At 48.1% G+C, this 24,073-nt stretch overlaps 1 protein-coding gene across 5 annotated transcripts in view; it reads right to left on the minus strand.

Moving 5' to 3' along the window:
* Positions 1-24,073, minus strand: part of CAB39L (calcium binding protein 39 like) — a 698,257-nt gene that overhangs the window by 300,946 nt on the left and 373,238 nt on the right. For all 5 annotated transcript variants that reach the window (XM_078657345.1, XM_078657346.1, XM_078657347.1 and 2 more), the window contains one exon: positions 2,817-2,981. In XM_078657345.1, coding sequence (XP_078513471.1) covers positions 2,817-2,981 — 165 coding nt within the window. The remainder of the gene's footprint in view (positions 1-2,816; positions 2,982-24,073) is intronic.

Below are 24,073 nucleotides of genomic sequence, written 5' to 3' on the forward strand. Positions count from 1 at the left end.
TTCTGTACTACTCAATGCCTCAATCCTGTATCTTTCAAGCTTCTATGCCTTTAAATTGGAAGATTCACACTGTCTTCCATGCACCTCAGTTGAAACCCTTCAAGATTGGTCTATTTCATTGCTCCTTCCTACATCAGTCCAACATCAACTGGAATATGAAGTTAATGAGATTTTTAATTTACAGATCTGCAGTGCAAGACTTCAGTTTCATGTTGATTAGAAAGGTTATCCTCCCAGTGAGCACTCTTGGGAAGATGTCTCTTCTTTACATCATCAGAAGGCTGTGGCGTTGAGCTCCAATCCAAGATGTTACATGCAGTTGTCATGTGGCTCCAAAAGGGATATCTTCTTGCATCATCTTTAACAAGGCCTGAAAGCATAAACGTTTGTAGAAGACACCTGACCCAGTCAATGTCTAGTGCTGAGGAATTTCCTTAGTGAAACTGAGATCTCGGAAACCAAATTAATGAGGCTTGAAAAAACTGAAAATGCTGCCAGTTTACCAGCTGGCCCTGATATAATATGCTGTTGTAATGTCCAGAGGAGGAGTTGCAGCTGCATGACACGACTAGAGTCACTGGAGACCCACAGCTGGTGAAAAGGTTTTTGGATCTATCTGAAACTTTGAAGGACAATTCATAATTCTCAAAATCACTGATCACTGCCACCAAATCGAAGAATGACGCTAAACACACAAAAACGCTGACACTGCATCAATACTCGCATCAATACTCTAGAACTATTATGTCTGATTATATTTGCCAAAAACAAACAAAATAGCATTTTCCGAGCAATTTGTCTGGTCACCTTAGCTACTTACACTACTGGCACAACTAGACAAAGAATCTACTGAAATGGAGAGCAAAGGCTACACTTCTAGATCTCTTAATAGACCACATCCTGGGCAAGGCAATTTCAACTATATACCGGAAATGACTGAACAACTCTTCTGGTCCATTAGTGGCATTGCGGGTGGTCAGGGGGGAAATCTCTGTGATTAAGATGACGAGGACTGGGAGGAAGCGATCCAGAGCCCACGCAAAATTGCAATAGTTGTGAGATTCCAACTAGTTCAGCTTTAAATTCTGCATCAATCCTACTATTCTAGGACCGGACTTGCTAGGATTGGGAGGTCAACATCTACAGGGTGTCTTCGGAGGTTTGGTCAGAAGGCACCTTCTACCATGTCTTGTGGGAATGCCCTAGATTTCCAGAATTCTGGAAAGACATTGTGGGTGTGATGTTCCAAGTGACAGCAAATGAGATCTCTTTGGATGCAAAATGGCTTTTATTAATGATATCGTGGGAGGAAGGCTGGACGAAATACCAAAATATCTGACTCAATCTGGCTGCAGAGGTGGTGAAGAGGAATATAGCACGAGCATGGGGCAGTCCCAACTCACCTAAAATCGCAGACTGGAAGGCCGATCTTGATTGGTGTCAAAAGGCGGAAAAGGTGGTGTATCATACCGGGGATGTCCCAACAAGTGGGAGAAAATCTGGGGCCCCTGGCAGGGTTATAGCGGGTATTAGCAAGGTGGGTGGGACCACTGTGCGATTGATGCCTTTGCAGGTGGTGGGGGGAGCGGGAGAGAGAAGGGTTGCTAAGTTCCTGAAAGAATGGGCCGTACAAGCTTCCCCTATATACAGGATTACTGTTTTGTGATTATTGTCCACTTTTACATGTTGTTTGTGTATTAAGCTATTCCTGTTGTCCTGTGGTAAACTCCTAGTGATGAGCATGCTTTAATAAAAAAAATTTTTTTAAAAAAAGAATCTACTGAAATTCTATTAAAAAATTATGTTTGACAATAAGGAGAGGTGTTTTATGAAATGGATTGATGACTGATGTTTGACGACTAAATGTGTTTGTTGTATTATTTTATTTTTTTACTGAAAATAAAAGCTGGTATGTGCTGGTCAATAAATATAGCTTCTGAAAATGAAACGCTTATATTTTGTGACAAGAATAATGCACATCTACACTACATTTCAAGCTGATATTTGAGCGGTAATCTATACTGATTTGGAACATGTATTGTTCATGAAGTGGCATCGTTTCGTTTGTGGCAGACGTCACTTTTTGATGCTATGATGGTTACTTCATTATCTGGACTAATAGACTTTATGGTCTAATTATCTCTATAAATACTTTCTCTATGGGGGTCTGAGTCTGTGAGATCAATATAACTCAGCAATGCTGTTTCATCTTTTAACTTCTATCCAATGAGATTAATAGTTCTAGTTTCTAGGACTGGCGATTGTAAGATAACATTTTTCATGTTGTCATTCTTCCCCTTCCAATTCGATTATCAATTTTAATATATGATCTACTTAGAAGTGACCGTCGTCAAAATGAAGGGATGAAACTAGCCAACGTGAAAGGGAATGCTTCTTACTTTAGTTAAATAATAGGAAACTGTTAAATTGTATAGACGGATAATTCTGACAACTATGTTGAAGTGCCCTATTTCTTTCAAGTTTTCCGGGGGTACGCAAAGCAAAAAGCAACTGTGAGGATCAGAACCAACCCGTAGACTATGCGCTCTTAAAATTTCATGAATAGAATATAATAGTCTGTAAAACTTCTTCTTACGACAATCACTTAAGAAAGATTTGTGAAGGTTGAGTTCGACAACGGTGGTATTTATGCCCACCTGTTTATTAAAGTTTACCTTCCACCACTGCAATTCCCAACACGTACTTGCAAACCCTCCCGATATCATGTGCTTCATAATATTTTTTGGAAAATAAATTAATGGTTTTCATCCACGCTACTCCGCTTGTGTGCACAAAACAGACATTATCAGACCTACCTCAAAGTCTATAAGATGGAGGTTGGTTAGCAGCGTGACCAACAGACCGCTGTTGTACAATTCCTGTGCCAGCTGAGCTACTGTTTCTGTCTGAGGTTCCTTTTCGCCGGTACCACACAGTATTTCCTTTGTAGCTTGCAAGCATTTCGATACTTCTTCAGAGGCCTAGGTAAAAGACAACATTATTTGTCAGACAAAAAAAGCACTTGGCGCAAAAGCACTACACACAAATCTTGTATTGATTTAACATATGTGCAAGCGGAAAATTGACAATTTTCTATCTCTCATCAGGGCTAAAGAAATATTACAGTAATTGTTTGAAATATTTTATAAACACACTCAACAACCTCACAACACCGTACAAACTCTACCAAACCAAAGAGATGATCGGATATCTGAGTAAACCCAGCTGACCGGAGCTGTATTTCATTCCCTAAAAACAGGGGGCATGGCTGTCATTAATTAGTGCAGCAGGTGAAAAGGCACAGAGGCTAAGGAGTGAGGTAGGCCCACTGCAACCCAACTAAGACAGCCTTTTACTTCTAAATCAAAGTTCAGGGGGCATCTTTCTTACTCATGGAACCATGGCTGCGCCACTGTCTTAAAACAATTAAGGGCCTTATAAAGAATTCTTTTCAATCCCGTTTCAGGTACCTAAGGCAGTTTGCACTCAAACCGAGATTACAAGTAGTGCTCATTTCCTCAACTCATGAGTTGTTTCCCCTGCATGAATTTCAAAAGGAAAATACTGGGAAAACTTAATGGAGGAGGAAAAAAGTGTTGCAATTAGGGGCAGTATTATACTTAGGATGCACTGTCCCTGTTTGCACCAAGGTACACATTTAACGAGGTACGTCAGGCGCAAACTGCAACAGTGCACGCTTTTACAAATAATGTGCTGTCCTGAAGGCAGCGCATTTGTGAAAGGTGGAGCGGCTATTTGAAGCAGCCACTCCATCTTTCTTAGTGCTGGGGGTAGGTCTTTAAATGAGCGCCCCTTGCAGGCGGAGAAAACACTGTCCGGGAGGTCCATGGGACTGTGCATCATTCCTTTGAGGCACGTCGTCAGTACACTGGCCTCTTTGCCTCTGCACTCATATTCATCAGATCTTTCAGATACAGATCCTTCAGATACAGAAACTGGTACATATGCCTGTTGAGCACCAGAGGCTGTATTACGCAATGTGGCCAAGGGTCACCAAGGGTGTATGCAATGGCTGTTTTTAGGTCTCGCCTGAACCAGCGCAAGCGCTGCTCTGGCGAGATATTTAGTAAGCGGCTTTCAAAGTGCTACCCATGATAGGCTTTTGCAGGCCACCAAGAGCGTGCAACGTGCATAGATAGCATCTGGCTTTCTTGCGTGAATCCCCTCCCCTAGCCCCTCCCTTCTCCCACTTCCTCGTCAGTTTCATGCCTCTCTATACTGTAGCAGGCAGCGCTATGTCTTTAATCAAAGAGTGGGTGCCACAATTATAGCAAAAGTAAAGAAATAGATGTTTTTTTCTATTTCTTTACTTCTGCTATAATCGCAGCACCCACGCTTTACTTTTAACATTAAAAGCGCGGGTGCTACGATTATAGCAAAAGTAAAGAAATAGATGTTTTTTCTATTTCTTTACTTTTGCTATAATCGCGGCACCTGCGCCTTACTTTTAACATTAAAAGTAAAGCGCGAATGCTGCGATTATAGCAAAAGTAAAGAAATTGATTTTTTTTCTATTTCTTTACTTGTGCTATAATCGCGGCACCCGCGCTTTACTTTTAACATTAAAAGTAAAGCGTGGGTGCCGCGATTATAGCAAAAGTAATGAAATAGAAAAAATATCTATTTCTTTACTTTTGCTATAATCGCGGCACCAGCGCTTTACTTTTAATGTTAAAAGTAAAGCGCGGGTGCCGCGATTATAGCAAAAGTAAAGAAATAGATGTTTTTTCTATTTGCCCTTAAGGCATGTCCGCAGTGCCTGCTGCTGGGCTTAGCAGTTGTTTGTTAGCTATCATGGTTTGGATGGGAACTAGATGGGAGTTGCTAGGTCCTGTTCTTGGGGGGCGGTGGGGGTTGGGATGTTCAAAGGGGAGTTTGGGGTACATATTCACCGATGCAGTGTCAGGAGTAGGATGTCGATTGCACAGGAAACTATGGGAGAATGGGTGATACAGCTAATTTGAGATGCATAACCTGGAATGTGAGGGGCCTCCATACCATAGCAAGACGGCACAAGATATACGCATATCTGGTTCGCAGGGGAGTACACATTGCGCTACTACAGGCGACACACTTAACGAAGGCTGAGGGGATTGCACTGCAGCGTGGATGGCGGGGCCAGGTTTACAACACCACATACTCCGCATATGCTAGGGGGGCACTGATTTGGATTAGAGCGGGGGTCCCTTTCCAGCTGACTGGGCAGACGGTAGATCCTGAAGGCAGATTTGTGACCATCACCGGGAAGTTGAGAGGCAGGAACGTTGCCATCTGCAGTGTATATGCTCCTAACGTTGATCAGCTGAGCTTCCTGGCACGATTGTCTGGATCTCTGGCACAATACCTAGCGAGCCATTTGTTGATGGGGGGAGACTTCAATTCCGTTACGGATGTTTTTTTGGATGGATCGCATTTCGCCTTGGCCGATTCCCCGATCCATCGCCTGACTAAAGGTAGGCTGGATTGGCAAATGAGATGGGGGTTAGTGGACGCCTGGCGGGCGCAGCACCCAGGTGACCGAGACTACTCCTACTTCTCCAGAATGCATGAACTTCATGTCAGACTGGACGCGGTGTTGTGCGCCCCCACGGTAATGCCTGCTATTGTGCGTACTGAATATCTAACTAGAACGTTATCTGACCACAACCCATTGCTGGTCACCGCGCAGTGGATGACCGAGACCTCGTGTGTCCCCACTTGGAGACTATGCCCTGAAACGTTGGATGACCCGCTCTTCCACGCTGCATTGGAGGAGGGTATCGTTCACTATTTTGCGGAAAATGCAGGTACGACTGCAACGAGAGCAACGGAATGGGATACCTTCAAGGTGGTGGTCTGTGGGTTCTGTATAGGGAAGCATGTGGGAGTGCGGAAGGTGCTCATAGGAGACCTAGACAAAGCTGACAATGCACTACGCGAGATAGAATGCTCAAGACCTGGCCACCCCGAGTTACAGGAAAAACTTAGCGCAGCGAGGGAGGCGGTGGCAGTGGCGGTGGCAGTAGCGGTGGAGCGTTTACCTTGTTTTGACTATAAGGCCTACGCGGTGAGAACCCAAGCAGAAGGAAATAAAGCGGGGACCTTGCTGGCGTGGCTGGCCAACCCTGCCAAAAGAAGCTCCCCCATCCTGGCCCTGGAAACGGAGGGAGATGAGGTGGTTCACACCCAACAGGAGATTCTGCATTGTTTTACGCGCTACTATGACGCACTCTATAAAAGTAAGGTACGGGCTAATGACCCGACCATAGATACCTTCCTGGACGATCTGCGCCTGCCAGGGCTAGATACGGACCAATCGAAAGAACTAGGTAAAGACATAGAGGTGAGTGAAATTCGAAGAGCCGTCAAACATATGGCCCGCAACAAAACCCCGGGGCTAGACGGGCTACCCATTGAATTTTATGGGAAGTATGATGACTTGTTGGCGCCGAGACTCCAGGAAGTCTATAGGGAAGTGAAGGAGTTGGGTCAGTTACCCCAATCGATGCGAGAGGCGCTGGTGATCCCACTGCTAAAACCAGGGAGAGAAGGTAAAGACACGGTCTCCTATAGACCACTGTCAATGTTAACAACTGATTACAAAATACTAAGCAGCATATTGGCGTCCCGGTTGCTACAATATATGACTACGCTAGTCCACGAAGATCAAGCCGGTTTCATACCGACGCGGAACACGACCTCGAACATCAGGCGACTGGTTTGTCTGTTGGGAGAAGATCACCCAGAGGCGACTAAACCGATGATACTGTCGATAGATATTGAGAAAGCCTTTGATAGTCTAGAGTGGGGATATTTATACAACATGATGGGACGCTTTGGCTTGGGGGGAGACTACCTGCAATGGACGAGGGTCTTGTACACGTCGGCGGTGGCCAGAGTGAGAGTGGGCACGTTGGTATCACTGCAATATCTAGTAGAGCGAGGAACGAGACAAGGGTGTTCATTGTCCCCGCTATTGTTTGCTCTGGCGGTGGAACCCCTCGCGATTACGATTAGGACGGGACGCCACTATGGGGGATTGAAGAGCAGGGGGAGACAACAGTATATCTCGCTATATGCGGATGATTTGTTGATCTTCCTTGGAGATGCTGACAGGGCACTGTCGCAGGCTGAGAGCTTGCTCTCGGAATTTGGGGAGGTTTCAGGCCTGAGAGTGAACTGGTCCAAAACGTGTCTATCCCGGCGAGACAGGGAGAGTCCCGGCCTGACGTGGCCCGAGTGGTGAGATGGGAGCCCACCTGCCTGAAGTACCTGGGAGTACACATATACCACAAGGCAGCGGACCTGCTGGGGGGGAATATAGACCGTGGCGTGACAGCGCTGAAGAGCAGTATGGCCTTTTGGGCGGCTCTTCCGCTGTCGGTGTGGCCCTCCTAAAAATGGTAGCGCTCCCTCGTTTCCTGTATTACTTCCAGACGCTGCCAGTGTGGATACCGAGCTCCACTTTCAAACTGTTGAAATCACTAATAGTGTCTTTTCTCTGGGGGGTGGGTAGACGTAGGGTTGCACAGGCAACGCTTATACGGCCCAAAGCTGAGGGTGGATTGGCGGTCCCGGACTTTGAGTTATACTACCTAGCAGCCCAGATACAGATCTTCACACAAGAAGTAGCCAGAGAATTCAGAGGTCCGGTCCATCTGAGGGGCAGAGGGATACCACGCCATGTCCTATCGTTTATAGCGCTGCAGCAGAAGTTAGACCTCAGGGGTCTTCTAATGGAGGAGAACACGCTTAGGCTCTGTTGGAACCGCTACCAGAGCAGGGTGGGAGTACTGCACCCATATGCACCCGAAATACCGCTTGGGATGGTAACAGCGCTGCCGCATGGCGGCGACTGGTCGCCTTTGCAGTTTTGGGAGGAGGCGGGACTCCAAGTGTTGGGGGACCTGTACGAAGACGGGGTCATGCTTCCCTACCAGACGATCCAAGAGAGGTTCGACCTCCCAAGAGGAGGTTTCATATTACACGCAGCGTTGGCGAGAGCAATACAGGCGCACTGGAAGGCAGGTCTCCTGGAGCCACAGACATCAATGGCTTGCCAGTATACCATGATGGCCGCTGGGACTTTCAAAGCAGTTACTTGTCTGTACTCCAGAATGCTCAATGAAGGCTTGGAACCCTTGACCATGTTGAAAGGAAAGTGGGAGTCGGACCTAGGTAAGGACATCCCTGACACAGCATGGGCGCAGATAGTGGAGAGAGCCTGGAAGAGCACGAGGAACGCCAGGTTCCAAATAGTAAACTTCTATATACCTCATAGACTATATTTAACACCGTGGAAAATCAGGAAATACTTTAAAGTAGCGGAGGCAGCGTGCCCCAGGTGCACGAGAGCTGGGGTGGAACTGGACCACATGTTGTGGTCCTGTCCGGCGCTGGGACTGTATTGGAAGGAGGTGGGAGATACCCTGAACGAGATCACAGAGAGGCAACTGGCGTTTGATATGGCTGTTAGCATCTTGCATTGGTTCCCCCACACATCCAAGAACAAAACCACAAGCAAATTTCTGGACATGGGGCTCATACTGGCGAAACGTGAAATTATGAAACATTGGAAGGCTACGGTGGGTCCCAGCAATAGCCGCTGGAGAGGCGAGTTTCTAAAATGGGCTGCCAGTGAGAGCGCGCCGCGATATCAGTTGGTGCATAGGCGAAACGATGATGAAGCGCTGGAAGCGGCAACTGCATGGGAGACCTTGGTGCAGGCGTTGCGAGAGTGTGAGCTGCGGGAAAACTAAGTGGGTTGGGTTCTGCTTGTAGGATGGCCCCGAAACATTAAAGGGGCATCATACGGGGCGATACTTAGGCACTCCTGGGCATGCATAATGGTGAGAGACGAGACACGGTTGTATGCATCGGTGATGGGGTTCTGGGAGGAGGGAGGGTGAGGGGAAAGTTTCAGTAGCAGGGAATAGAGGAGCCGTTTTGGAAAGGCTGTGTTTTGTTGGATGCACCACAGGTATCAGAGCTGATGGACCAACGTAACATGTAGGGGATAGCGGATGGGAGGTCTTCGATCACTGACTACGGGGTCACTAGAGCACCTGGTGTGTAACTGTTTTATGTATGATTTGTGCAGAAAACCAATAAACTACGTTTAAAAAAAAAATAGATGTTTTTTCTATTTCTTTACTTTTGCTATAATCGCGGCACCCGCGCTTTACTTTAAACATTACAAGTAAAGCGCGGGTGCCGCGATTATAGCAAAAGTAAAGAAATAGATGTGTTTTTCTATTTCTTTACTTTTGCTATAATCGCGACACCTGCGCTTTACTTTTAACATTACAAGTTGTTCTGTCTGTTTTCATCTCGCCTTCGCTCCTGTTCTTGCAGTGAGACCAAGGCTTTGCTGGGACATACCCTTTTTTTGGATTTCCGCTCTATTAAATTTCCTGTTTTAAGTCTCGCCTAGGCAGCGCGCATGCGCTGCTCTAGGAGGCCATTTTTAGCCATCGGTCTTCACTTTTCAAGCACTGCACTCATGGCAGCATCCACTTTGCGGGAGCGAGCAGCGGTGCGCCATAAGCACAAGTGCAGTGCTTGAAAAGTGAAGACTGCTCTCGCTTTCACTTTTGCTTTTTTTCCCTTATATCGTGCGCATGCGTGCACACCACTCGCAGGCTAGCAGATGACCATGCAGACTTTTACTTGTTAATAGAGGGATCGCTTTCCAATAACGTTTTTTTTCTTTCCAATAAAACAATAACACAGGCTGCCCACATGGAGAAGGGAACAATTAATTCTTGCTGAATGGGTCTATTAAAATCCCCTTCATCAGTACAACGGCCAGAGCTCCGTGTGATGTCACACGCACAGAGGGCGCCGAACAGCTAAATAAATACTGCCCATTGCACGCTTTCAGGACTCCCCTGTAAATGCCCTCTGCTCTTTTTTATTCTACCCAGGCGCAGCTGCCAGTCATGGGCGCCACACTAATATTAAAATAATATTTGTAACCACTAGACACCTGGAAGGATCCTCTTGGGGAAGATTTATTTGAATAATAATAAAATCCGGTCTTTAAGAAAACCCAAACCATTTACGTGGTCACCTCCCCAGTAGGCAGCAGTGTTCAGAGCCCGACCTGAGGCCCTCTCTACCTCATCGGCCACAACACTGCGGGGTCACAGTGCCGCCCCCACCCACACCTCTTTTCACAAACACACACAGGCAGAAGAACGTTCTCTCCACATCACTAAAGTTCCGCAGTGGCACGCCTGGGTAGGTAATGGACCCCTGTGCATTTTTTGTTGTTGCATTTCGGGACTTGTAGTCCTGGTTTGGTGATGGAATAGGTGAAACGGAGCACCTCCGGGTACGACAGTGACTACAACAGACGTGACGTAACAAGCAGCCCGTTCGTTTAGAGACCGCCCAGTGACGTAATGCAAATGATGCTCCTCTCCACCTCCTGACGAATGTGGTAAGGGGCCCCAAATCTCGCAGATCTAGTTGGGCGTGCTGGATTTAAAACCTGTGACCCCCAGTTTATACACAGACCTCTGCAGCAAGAGTTCTTCTCTCTGTCTGTCTCAGCAGAGTGCAATCCATCTGAACCCAGAGGAGCAAGAGGCCTGGCCTCCTATTTCTGTTATGTCTAAAGCACTATAAACATAACAGAAAGATTGGGTTCTGCAATACAAAATATAGTCTTTCTTTTATGTCTGCTGGCCCGCAAATACACAGTATGACCATATTTTTCAATTATACATTATTTTCAGTGAAGACGAGGTGGGCAGCGGCAATTGAGGGGCACTCCAGCTAAGAGTAGGGAAGCTTATGCATGTTGCTCCAGGAGTCTGTCCTCTCTCCATAGGGCAAGCGTTATTTAATAAACGGATTATGCGGTGTGGGGTTCCTAAATATATAAAAGGCAAACTGACACATCAATGTGAGTGGGTCGTCATGATAGTGAAGTGGTAACCCACAAATATGGCAAGTTTATTTTAAAAAGTTTGCTTGAGATGACGACTTAGCTCATACAACTGCCCTAAAAACATAGCTCACATATGCTGTGGTTGATGCTGACCCTTCTGAAACAAGCATTGGCATAGTCAATAGGTCTCGCCTTTGGGACCTTATACATATTTAATTATGTAGCACAATATCCTTGGTGCAACATCAACTGCTGCATAGCTAAACACTTATAAGGGCCCAAAGGCGAGACCTATTGGCTATGCCAATGCTTGTTTTGTGTTGTAATTCTTTATTAATGTTTCCGAGGGTAAACACGTTGGAGGTGGATACATGTTAATAAGTATCATCTGTCATCAACATAACACATCTAGTACACATCAGTGAAGAGGGGCCATAGATGGCTGGTAGTTGAATTGTATTAGCAGGAAACAATACTTGCCAAGTAAGGGGGGGGGGGCAGAGGGAGTGAGCCCAGTCTGTGGGTTGGGGACGGGCGCCAATATGCAAGGGGCAAGTGTGTAGAGTGTCTTTGGACGCTTTGCGCCTAGCAGTATAGCTCCTATGTCTGTGGGGTTGGCCTCTGTAAACAGAGGAGTACTTATCGTGAGCAGTGTGGTGCCCTAGAGGCCGAGGTGTCCCACCGGGTGCAGTAATCGCGAGGACGTCCCCAAAACAGCTGGTCACTCTGCGGGATCTAGGGAGAAATTGGGGAGTGTTGCATGATGAGTGAATATGTTAATGGGTGGGCATGGATGTGGTACCGTGTGTGTGGTGACAGTGCTGATGCAATGGCTTTTTATGTCTCCAAGGCACTTACAGAAGGAGCAAAAGAGGCTTGCACAGCTCTTTCTGAATTACATATTGCGCTTTGTAATACATATGGCTAGGGCTTTAAGTGGGCTGGGTCTCACCGGTGCTGAGCCCCGGCAGTTTTTTAAAGGGTGCCCTCTCTGGCTCTGTTTTGTGCCCTGGCAAAGATGGTCAGTTTTTTTCCGGACTGCAGTGACAGCAGGCACATTGATGTGCGCGTGCTCGCACTGCTCACTTCTCACTAGTGGAGAAGGTACGGCATGACGTCATACCAGGTGAACGTTGTAGGAGAAGGGAAATCCTTTAAAGAGAGTCATTTTCTCTCTGGATTTCCATTCTCTTTTTGAAACTAAGGATCAGCAACATTGTCCTGGTGTCACCAGGGCTTTAAGTGGAAGCTTTTTCAAATGCCATAGTTGCTGCTTATTTATCTTATGCAACTAACAATAAATGACAAAGCCAATAGTCCTGACTTGTTGTAGGTATGATGTTACTTGTTGTATCATATATCTGGATGCAATCACAGAAACAGCAAAATACAAGTCGGCCGGCACACTATGCTAGGCACATAGTGTCGGTCGCTCCACCCGCCGCGTGGCCCATCCTTAGTGTGCCCGGTCTCCGTTTGCTGCCACCGCTGCCCATTCGTATCTGCCTCACTGTTGTGCCCCTGATCTCGTTGCGCCAGTAATTGTATTTTTCCAGTAATTGTATTGTGCCAGTAATTATACTTTTCCAGTAATTGTATTGTGCCAGTAATTGTATTTCTCTCGTCCTCTGTTGTGCCCCTGATTGCTTTTGTGTGCCTCCACCGCCGTTTGTCTCCCGCTGCTCTCCCCCGCGGCCCCACCCCCGTTCCCTCCAGCATCACCGCACCGCTCCCCTCCCCACTCGCCACCCCGCTCCCGCCTCCTAGCTGCTCCTCCCTCGCTCCGCCCCCCCACTCTCCATTTATGGCAGAGTCCGCGCATACGCGCAGCGTTCACGCGCAGCGGGTGCGCAGATTGTGCGCCGAAGGCGCGCCAAAGGCAAGCCCGTCTGCGCCCGTCCGCGCCTGGACCGCGCCCAGTGCCAGACCCCCTGGCCCCCGTAGATGCCATCCTACCCGCCGGACGTACGACGCCGCCACCCTCAACGCACTCAACACCGGCCGGATCCCCGGCTGCCACCGAGCCACCCCAGGACGCACCCAAGGACCTTTCACCTGCCAATCCTGCAAGTTCTCCTGCATCCGGACCTGCACTGCACCCGCCAAGCCGAGCACCAGCAGCAACCACCTGAAGTGCATCCTGCTCCACACCCGCTCCGTCCACAGACACGCTGTGGAACTATGGAACCTACTCGACACCACATCTCCAGACGTCGCCTTCCTCACGGAAACTTGGATGAACGCCTCCTCAGCGCCCGACATCGCCATCGCCATCCCGGACGGATACAAGATCACCCGGAGGGACCGTGTCAACCAGACAGGAGGAGGCATCGCCATCGTCCACAAGAACACCATCCGCATCACGACCAACTCCGACGACACCCTCACAGCCGCCGAACATCTTCACTTCCAGATACACACCGACCCCAAGACCACACTCAGAGGCACCCTCATCTACAGACCCCCAGGACCCCGCACACAATTCAGCGAAGACATCGCAGACTTCATCAGCCCACACGCCCTCCCCTCCGCTGACTACATCCTCCTAGGGGACCTCAACTTCCACCTGGAGAACAACAACGATAACAACACCACCGCCCTGCTAGACAACCTCGGACTCAAGCAACTGGTGAACACCCCCACCCACTACGCCGGACACACACTTGACCCAGTCTTCTCCTCCAGCAAGTACATCTCCTTCAGCCACTCCACCGGACTCCACTGGACAGACCACAGCTGCGTCCACTTCAGCTTCAGAAGGACCACGACTCACCACCACCCGCAACAGGTTCCCCGCAGGAGCTGGAACAAGATCACCACCGACCAGATCACCACATCACTGAACCAGAACCCTCCCGCCAGATAAACGGACCCCAACCAAGCAGCCAACAACCTCACACAGTGGATCACCAACTGCGCTGAGGACCTCGCACCCCTGAAAAACCACCCCAGCAGGCCCGGCAGCAAGAAAACCTCCTGGTTCAACGACGACCTCAAGAACTCCAAGAAGAACTGCCGTACCCTCGAGAAAGCCTGGCGAAAAAACACGACTACAAGCACGCCACCCGCAAACACCACCAGCTGATCCACACCACCAAGAAGACAGCATTCAAGGATCGACTAGACAACAACGCACACAACAGCAAGGAACTCTTCAGCATCGTCAAAGAGCTCTCCAACCCCAGCGCAGGAAACAACGACATCACTCCCTCACAAGACCTCTGCGACTCACTCGCCTCGTTCTTCCACAGCAAGATCGCAGACATACACAACAGCTTCGGCGCACAGACCACGCTCCCAACCACAGAACCAACGCCCCCCACCACCACCCTCCGCGCCTGGACGCCGGTCAGCACCGAAGACACCATCCACACGATGAACACCATCCACTCCGGATCGCCAACCGAACCATGCCCCCACCACGTCTTCAACAAGGCCGACTCCGTCATCGCACCCCAATTCCGGGACATCATCAACTGCTCCTTCAACACCGCCACCTTCCCGGAGAGCTGGAAGCATGCCGAACTCAGCGCCCTCCTGAAGAAACCATCAGCAGACCCCACCGACCTCAAGAACTACCGCCCCATCTCGCTCCTCCCGTTTCCTGCCAAAGTCATCGAGAAGACCGTCAACAGACAGCTTGCCGCCTTCCTCGAGACGAACGGATCCCTCGACCACTCGCAGTCCGGCTCCTGAGCCAACCATAGCACCGAGACCGCCCTCATCGCAGCCACTGACGACATCCGAGCCCTGCTCGACAACGGGGAAACAGCGCCCCTCATCCTCCTAGACCTCTCCGCAGCGTTCGATACTGTCTGCCACCGCACCCTAGTACAACGCCTCAACAACATTGGAATCCAAGAGAAGGCACTGGAGTGGATCATCTCCTTCCTCGCCGGAAGAACCCAGAGAGTCCGCCTCCCCCGTTCAGATCCGAGGCCACCGAAGTCATCTGTGGCGTACCACAAGGATCATCACTCAGCCCCACCCTCTTCAACATCTACATGAGCCCCCTCGCAGCCATCGCACGCCAACACAACCTAAACATCATCTCCTACGCCGACGACACCCAGCTGATCCTCTCCCTCACCAACGACCCAGCCACCGCCAGAACCAACCTACACGAAGGGATGAAAGACGTAGCCGAGTGAATAATGAACAGCCGCCTGAAACTGAACTCAGACAAGACGGAAGTCCTCATCCTTGGATCATCACCCTCTGCCTGGGACGACTCCTGGTGGCCCCCTGCCCTGGGCAGCGCACCCAAACCAACGGACCACGCACGCAACCTGGGCTTCATTCTGGACTCCTCCCTCTCGATGACCAGACAAGTCAACGCCGTCTCATCGTCGTGTTTCAACATCTTACGCATGCTCCGAAAGATCTTCCGATGGATCCCCACCGAAACCAGGAAGACGGTCACCCAGGCACTCGTCACCAGCCGACTGGACTACGGAAACACCCTCTACACCGGAACCACAGCCAAACTGCAGAAAAGACTCCAACGCATCCAGAACGCCGCCGCACGACTCATCCTGTACATCCCCCGACACAACCACATCTCCGGACACCTGAGAGACCTGCACTGGCTCCCCGTCAGCAAGAGAATCACGTTCCGACTCCTCACCCACGCACACAAGGCCCTCCATGACCTGGGCCCCAGGTACCTCAACAACCGCCTGACCTTCTACACTCCCACCCGCCAGCTACGATCGACCAGCCACGCCCTCGCCGCCGTTCCACGCATTCGAAGAGCCACCATGGGATGAAGATCCTTCTCCTACCTGGCAGCCAAGACTTGAAACTCCCTCCCCATCCACCTCCGTCTTACCCAAGACCACCTCTCCTTCAGGAAGCAACTCAAGACCTGGCTGTTCGAGCAGTGGCGGACCCCTCTCCCCCAAGCGTCTTGAGACCCTCCGGGTGAGTAGCGCGCTATACAAATTTCTTAATTGATTGATTGATTAGCTGACGTGTTTTAAGCCATGCCATTAATTACATTGGCCTCGCCCCTTAGAGAGACCCCCCCAGTTTTTTCATCCCACTTAAAGCCCTGCATATCGCTATTCTAAAGGGGCACTGCCCATGCTAACGAGGGAAACACTTTGCCTCTATGCCCACACTGTATTATGTAGGACGATGCAGGGACAAAGAAATAATCAAGAAGCAAACTGAGTGTGCGCCACAAAGAGGTGACGCACGCAGAGTCAGTTCGCCTTCCGAGGGTGACCTCTAAATGAGAGGAAACTGGGTCCCAAAGACCCCCAAACACCCACCTGCAGGCTGCAGGGAGGTGCTGTAAATCACTGTCCCTACCTGCAGGGGGAGATTTCTGGGAGGGGTAATTTTTTCCAAACAGGCCCAATGTTGCCCGCACTGTGAAAAAACAAAAAACGGATTGGCTGCTTCAAAATAAGTGGTGCGCCTTTCACTAGCGCCCTCCCAGGGCAGGCACAGGTTTCTGACAGCCCCGGATGCCGTGCGTCATCTGCAATAGGGCGCCCTGTGCCTGTGTTTGCCCAGGACACCTAGTTAAAAGGTGCGCCGCAGCACAAACAGGGTCAGCGCGCCCTATGAACATACACCAAGTTTCGACATCACAACCTGTAAAGCCTGATTCAGACTTCTCCAACCCGGAACCAGCTGGTGATGAAGACACAGAGAAATATGGTATCGGTATTTCTGAGCTAAAACATCTGGACACGTGAAATTATGAATATTTTCCAGCTGAATGGGCTTTCTTACTCGGTGAAGGAGACTCTTTCATGGTGCAAAAGAAGTTGTGCAAGTGCACCACGTGAGTTGAGTCATGAAACGCGATTATTGTTTCCCTTATAACCACGCACGACTTGTGTGAGAACAGACCTTGCCACATGATTATTTTGTGCAGTACAGACAGACAATGGAACAAAAAAACAAAAAAAAATGAGCTCATCGCGCCTACTCCTTGAAACACCCGGAACTGTGCCACGAGACTTGACACTTAGCCCAGGCCCGGCCTACTGCACAGTTTATGAAAGTGAAGATACAAATAATCGGTGGGCAAATGACCAAAAAGAAATGCTCTCAGATCGCTTTCTCCTTTGAGACCAATCTTATCATTTATTGTGCGTTTGCTACACAGAGGAAGTGCTCACCCAAAAAACGTGGCGAGTGAAGAAAGCAAAAACGGACTCAAAGTGGTGTAATGTTTCCGGCAATCTCCGCTCGTCCACGTGCCCGCACTAGACGCATTCAAATATACAAGTCGTTGAAAAAGTTACATATTAAATAAGCCTAACCTCTTTCAGGTAATTCGAACAAGAGTTCTTACAGTTTATAATTACCCCCTGGTCATAATTTATGGATAGAAGAGGGTGGCAACTGGGAAAGAGACAGGAGGCTGGAATTACTTTAATTGAGCTGCTCATGAAAGGAACAGCCACTCCATCCCAATCTGCCCACATTGTACAACAGGTTGGAACAGTGGTGGCAGGCTTGACTTGCAGGCTGTGGGGCGGACGCGGGGAAGAGGGTGCATGGGGGGGGGTAATGAAAGAAAAGAAAAACACTTACCTTGCCTCTGGGTTATGCGTCTCTGCTCCTGCTCTCCTCATCTTGACTGGAGGAACAAGAAGCACAGTCAGGCTCCCTTGACCAATCACAACGCTGATTGGTTTGGAGCATCCTGGTTTGATGCTCAATCAGGGAATGGGGGCCTGGGCATGTTCTCCACGCAGGCTGTAATGCAGCCAGCATGTAGAACGGGGAAAGTGCGCATGACTGGTTTGGGCGGCCTGACCAAACAGTCATTGCACACTCAGGAGTGGGCATACCACTGCTCCCCTGCCCTGCTCCGAGAGCAGAACAGCCCCGCCCACCAACTAAGCAGGGCAGAAACATAAAAAGATAATAACTTAAACTTATTATCACTTTATGTTTAGTAAACTTATTATAACTTTATGTTTAGATTACGTTAACGTTTATGTTACACTGCTTAAAAGCAGTGGAGCGACGCTCCTCCGCCATAACAGAGGAGCCGCCACTGGACAAAGCATTATCTTCAGCTAATAAGTGTCATTAATACAACATATCTAGAGAATATGGTGATTAATTCCATTATCCTCATCTTTACTCGCTTACCTATTTGGCAGGAGCAAATATGTTGTATTAATGACACTTATTAGCTGAACATAATGCTTTATGACTAAATTGCTAACTTCTTTGTGGTTCTCTGTGTTTCCTGCTTGTGCGCATTTCCTTTCTAGTACGCAGGAGGAGATTGAGCAAAAACCTGAAACTACACAGGTGATATTTTCCAATTTTTTGCAGTAGCTGTTAAAAACTAGGTCCTGATGAAAGCAGTGGCGTATCCATAGCCACAAATGCTGAAACATGTTGACCCTACTAGCCTGCAGATATTCTGTTAAATCTGCTAGTTTATTATTTTGTTGTTAATGTTGGGAGAGTTGAGAAAAATCATTAAAATTGTCAATCTCTACCCAACTTTACTCACTTAATTTTCACTACACATTTATGCACTGCAATTCAGTTACCCTGATGTATCTAACATTTCCGGTTCCACCCTCCACATAACTTCTTACCCATCTTGGGTTGACTGTCTGTCACAATAACAACTAGTGACAGACTACACTTCCTCCTGGGTTAAGGAGAGCCCAGATGATGAACAGGGCAGTACCGTGTGGGAACTGATGGGCACTTTTTCCAAATTCAGGAATAGTGTGATGTTGGTTGCACATTTTGCACTATTTGCTCATTTATTCTGCCTTGATTGCGTTACACCTTAGTAAACACAGTTGAATCCCCTTCTGACCGACTGACACTTATGTTGTTTTTATTATAACGTAGTATTTGGGCACGTGTCTGTATGGGTCGTTAATCCTGCCCTTGGACCCTCCCTCCAACGTCTGTTTATTGGGATGCATCCGTCACCCCTATGTGCTCCGGTTGGGGTAGGGAGAGAGATCTGCCGCTGACCCAAACGCGGTCCGTGAGCCACCACTGCAACTGTCTTGCAGTGCCCTTCGAGATCCGGACGTGGTCGGACAGGTTGCCCTGATGCTGTGCCCACTGAAACTTCAGGTCCCACTGCAGAGTCCGCATCCGCCACCGGGCGTGATGCACCAGGAGGATGCAGGAGGCCATCAGCCCTAGAAGCCGCAGAGTCAACATCACCGAGGCCCTGGATAAAGGCTGAAAGATCGGAATTGGAGCCTGAATATCCCGAACCCGCTGCTCGGGAGGATAAACTCGAAACTGCGCAGAATCCAGAACTGCTCCGATGAAAAGGAGCTTCTGAGAGGGGCACAGGTGTGACTTCGGCACGTTGATGGAGAACCCCAGCGAGTGCAGGAGGTCGACCGTAGTCTGGAGGTGGGGGACGACTGTCTGGGGCGAGCCCGCCTTCAACAACCAATCGTCGAGATAGGGGAAGACTGAAACCCCTCATCTGCGCAGATGAGCTGCGACCACCGCCATCACTTTTGTGAACACCCGAGGGGCGCTGGTAAGGCCGAAGGAGAGCACAGTAAACTGAAAGTGCTCGTGGCCTACCATGAACTGCCCTAGAGCGGAATCTACCTTGTACCCAAAACAGGGCAGTCTCATCAAAGGACATGTCCAAGAGGGATGACTGATCATCGCCTGAAAGCCCAGTTACCCGCAGTCAAGCATGGCGGCAAATGGCGACACAATTGCCAACGGCCTGCCTACCGTCATCAGTGGTCTCCAAGCCACAAAGAATTGTGATATTGGCATTATCACAACCTTCCTCTATGACCTGGATGAAGACAGGTTGGAGATCTTCAGAAAAATCTTGTGGTATATAAATAAATAATACCGGATCTAGGTTTGACTGGACATAGCAATAACAGATAGCTCAATAAATAAGAGTCAAGATTCGAGGTAGTAGGAGTTTGCAGGTTTAATACAGCATAAAGGACAGGAACAGGACAACCTGCACAGGAATGGGATGGCAGCTGCCTGGGGGCAGGATCTGGAATGAGCGCGCTAACATTAATAACAATACACAAGCATATATACTAAAACAGTTGCAATTGCAATACATACAATAGGCGGAGCAGTGGGTGTGGTCAATAGCAGTCGCGAAAGATAAGGGTGAAAGTGGGTGTAACAAGAGGCGTATACATAGACATGTGATGTAAACGTAACAGAATATGTCATAAATGGGGCGGAAACATGGAGGGGGCTACCTAAGGAGCCGGGACCTCTAACCTAATGGTCCGCGCAGACTGACAATGACGTGTTACTAGGAGAAGCTGGGGGCTATGACTTCTGCACTAGGAGCAGAGACTGAAGTCTGGAGAGTCAGGGCGACATGTGCCTGAACACTATCTAGTATCTGATGTTTAGAGAACATGTTGATATAAACTAAAAGGTATCGGGGTAAAGGCTAACAGACTCTAGGACTGGTGCATGCATTATTCTACATGTAGTGCGTGATGAAGAATATTAAATGACCATAAATGCAGTATTTCTCTTACATGGAGACGTAAAAGCTAGACTGTGACGGAAACTATTGATGCGATTCAGTAGCTTAGGAATGCAGAGAAGGAGGGCTGGACTGATAACTAGGATCATACCATATTCTTGGCAGACTCGTAGGCAGAGCCAGGCCGAGCCGGGCACTGTGAGGCAGGAAGTAAGTGAAGGGTCAGGAACACAGGTGGGGGCTGTATCGCTCCTCAGCGAGGGTTCAGGAGACAGGAGCTGAATCTGGTGTCCGGGCCCTTTTGAGGCCTAGAAACGGGGACTTTACAATGAAATAACGTGCACACTGGGAAACGTGGCAACGTAGCTTTACATAGGCCTAATATTCGTAGTATTCACGAGAACTGGAAACTGGCATACTAGGGATGGACACAACTATAATTGCGTCTTTAATCGAACATGGGGAATACATATGCATATTAATCATGCACACATAACATAAGATGGGGGACACGTAGGGACACAGAACATGGCAAAATTTACTTTTCCACATTCCCTCCTTGTCACTACGTTTCCATCAGGAAACATAAATATTCATGATACCATCTATCATTTCATACAGTATCATTTGCTCGTCTCGAATTTTCTTGGAACGGGATTTAGAACGGGATTTGGGACTAGGAATACAAGAGGTAGCACAAATGCCACAAATCGCAGGGCCACATTGTATACATAGGCAGCAACTGAATATGATCGCTACTGCAATACCTAGAAAGGACAATACTTTCCATCCCCAGGCGGAAATTATATTCCAGAACCAACCGGACCATGTCCAGGTGCCTGGATCTTGGTGTAACATATGGGCAATTTTATGGAGTCTGGTTATAGCTGAATAAACAGACGGCGCGTTATTTGGAATGAAAATGCAGCAACTAGATCCGATGACTCTACAAGCCACGCCCCTATCGGCCAGTATGACGTCAAGGACGAGACGATTCTGGAGCACGACAATTCTCATAAAGGATTGCTCTTCGGTTAAGTTACTTAGAGCAGAAGTAGTCTCAATCACTACTGCTTCAAGAGTTCTGGTTAATCTACGTATCAGTTTACTATTCACGACAGTACCTAAATAAGGAAAGACACCTTTATTGATATCTATGTATTGTTCTAGAGCAGTTTCAGTATAATCGACAATCGGGAGGTCTCTCTTGTGTCTAGTATGTACTAGGTGGGAATTCCTATGATAGTCAGGTGGGGCTAGAAAAACTGGTGGCAGTAGGAAGGCAATGTAACAGGTTCCCTCCCAATCGAGGGGCAGACGAACATATGCGGTCTGACCACAAACAAAATAAGAATGACGTGAAGCTTTAAAAATAGATTTCCTACTGTCACTATACTTGACAATAGTAGTACAATCACTATGTCCTATATGTACGGAACCATTCTTTCGGACACATAATTCGCCTTTAACTGGTAGTACTGACATAGCAGGTAAGTCTGGAGTAGTATCAGACTGAACATTCAGGACCATGAAATTCGAAGAATAATTACCTAAATTATAAACTTCATTTTCTAGATCTAACCCTGTTCTGTGGGGAAGACCTTGCTTGTCTGGAAAACATGTACTGTTAAGAAAAGACATATCTGTTGAGGATGACGTTAACGTGGACCATGCTCCACATGAACCATTATGGGAAAATGGATAAGGAAAGAGTGGCAGAACTCCCTTCGGTGTCTGGAAAGGGGGGAGTCGACCACACACCCAACAATTAGTGGCATTGCTGGTCTGGTGTGAATAATGTAACATGCGGATAAAGGAATTATTACGCATAGCAAGACGATAAGATAGTTCATGAGGAGGTAGATCACTAAACGTGTGCTCTACTGTAGTATTAGAAAACTTATTCACATGAGAAATAGGAAAATACAAATAAAATGCATAACTTGTGCAGGTAAACATAAGACTGAAAAACAATATGAAACTTAGAAAAACGATACATCGGATTGAGTTTTGACTAACTCTCTCACTATGGGGGTCTATTTTATACATGTCAGAAACCGGTCTAACCGTTTCACCTAGGGGAGGACTTAGACAATCAAACTGGCTGACTTATTTTACTAGACCTTAATTTCTTCTTATACTCCTGTTGCGGAGTTTTCTCTAACAGGGAGGGTTTAGTATCATTGTCTTTTGCGGGACAGTCCTTAAGAACAGTACTTTGGCAGTCTTTCAAATCCTGGGGAATGTTCTTAGAAACAGTCTTTAGTCCGTAAAACTTTTTCACGTGTGACAGGTGGACCCAGCCCTTCCTGCCTTCCAGCTTGACGGCAGTACGGGTGGCCAGGAGGACCTGTTTTGGCTCCTTCCAGCGAGGCTCCAGCGGACTTGAACGATCAAAGTTCCTCACAAGAACCAGATTTCCGGGAACGATCTCATGCGGTGCCACCTCGGTATTGTCTGGAAATGCGGCGGCAACCTGTGAACGACAAGAGTGTAGGGCAGACATCAAGGAAGCTAGGTAATCTGTCAGCATATTACTTGAAACATCGGTAATACTTCGGGGTCTAGGTGTACCCCACATGTTAGGGGGGCGGCCGAATACGACCTCATACGGGGACAGACCTGATCTGGAATGTGCGACCATGCGCATGTAAAACAAAGCGACTGGCAAAGCTACTAGCCAGTCCACACCTTTCTCTTTACATATTTTGGCGATGCGGATTTTCAGGGTCTGATTATGTCTCTCTACGAGACCGGCTGCTTCTGGATGGCGTACACAATGGAACTTCCACTGGTACCCTAACAACAGGGAAATGTGTTTCATGAGCTCAGATGAGAATGGCTGGCCGTTATCAGAATATACGACTCTAGGGAGTCCATAACGGGGGAAGAACTCACGAACCAACTGCTTGGCAGTGGTCGCGGCTGTGTAATCTGGGACTGGATATGCCTCTGTCCATCTGGACAAAGCGCATACAACTACAAGGACATACTTGAAACCTCGACATCGCTCCATCTGAATATAATCCATCTGGAGGACTTCAAAAGGGTGGTCAGGGGGCTGGAATCCACCTTGTTCCACCGGGACACTTTTACCTGGATTAAACTGGCAACATATCATACAGGTACGGACTTTCTGCTTGGCTGCAGCTCGTAAATGCTTGTTGAACCAAATGTTCTGGATACTGTCTAACATAGCTTTTTCTCCTAAATGTGCTGGACTATGTGCGGTATTGATAATGACTTGAACCATTGAGTCGGGGAGAAACCATGTGGCTCTACCCTTCGTTACCCATCCCTGATCTGTCTGGACCCCTCCTTGTTCGGACCATTTCTTGATTTCATCGGGAGTAGCATGTAACTGGATATCTATGACATCTTGAGTAGGGTCCTTAACTGTCATACAGGTAGTCGGATCTGGAGTATGTGTCTGTGTCGGATTAACAGGAATGTCTGGAGTCTGTGCTGTAAGCTTGGCTGTGCGATCTGCTAAATCATTACCTTGGGAAATAATGTCAGTAACTTTCGTATGTGCTTTGCACTTCATGATAGCAATAGATGCCGGTAAATGTATGGCATCTAACAGAGCTTGAATAAGGAGACCATGCTGAATCTTGGTTCCATGAGAAGTCATGAAACCTCTCTCCTGCCAGAGCACTCCGAAGTCGTGTACAACTCCAAATGCGTAGCGTGAATCTGTGTAAACATTAACTTTCAGGTTCTTA

Source organism: Lissotriton helveticus, chromosome 8 (assembly GCF_964261635.1).
Source record: "Lissotriton helveticus chromosome 8, aLisHel1.1, whole genome shotgun sequence".
NCBI classification, from domain to species: domain Eukaryota; kingdom Metazoa; phylum Chordata; class Amphibia; order Caudata; family Salamandridae; genus Lissotriton; species Lissotriton helveticus.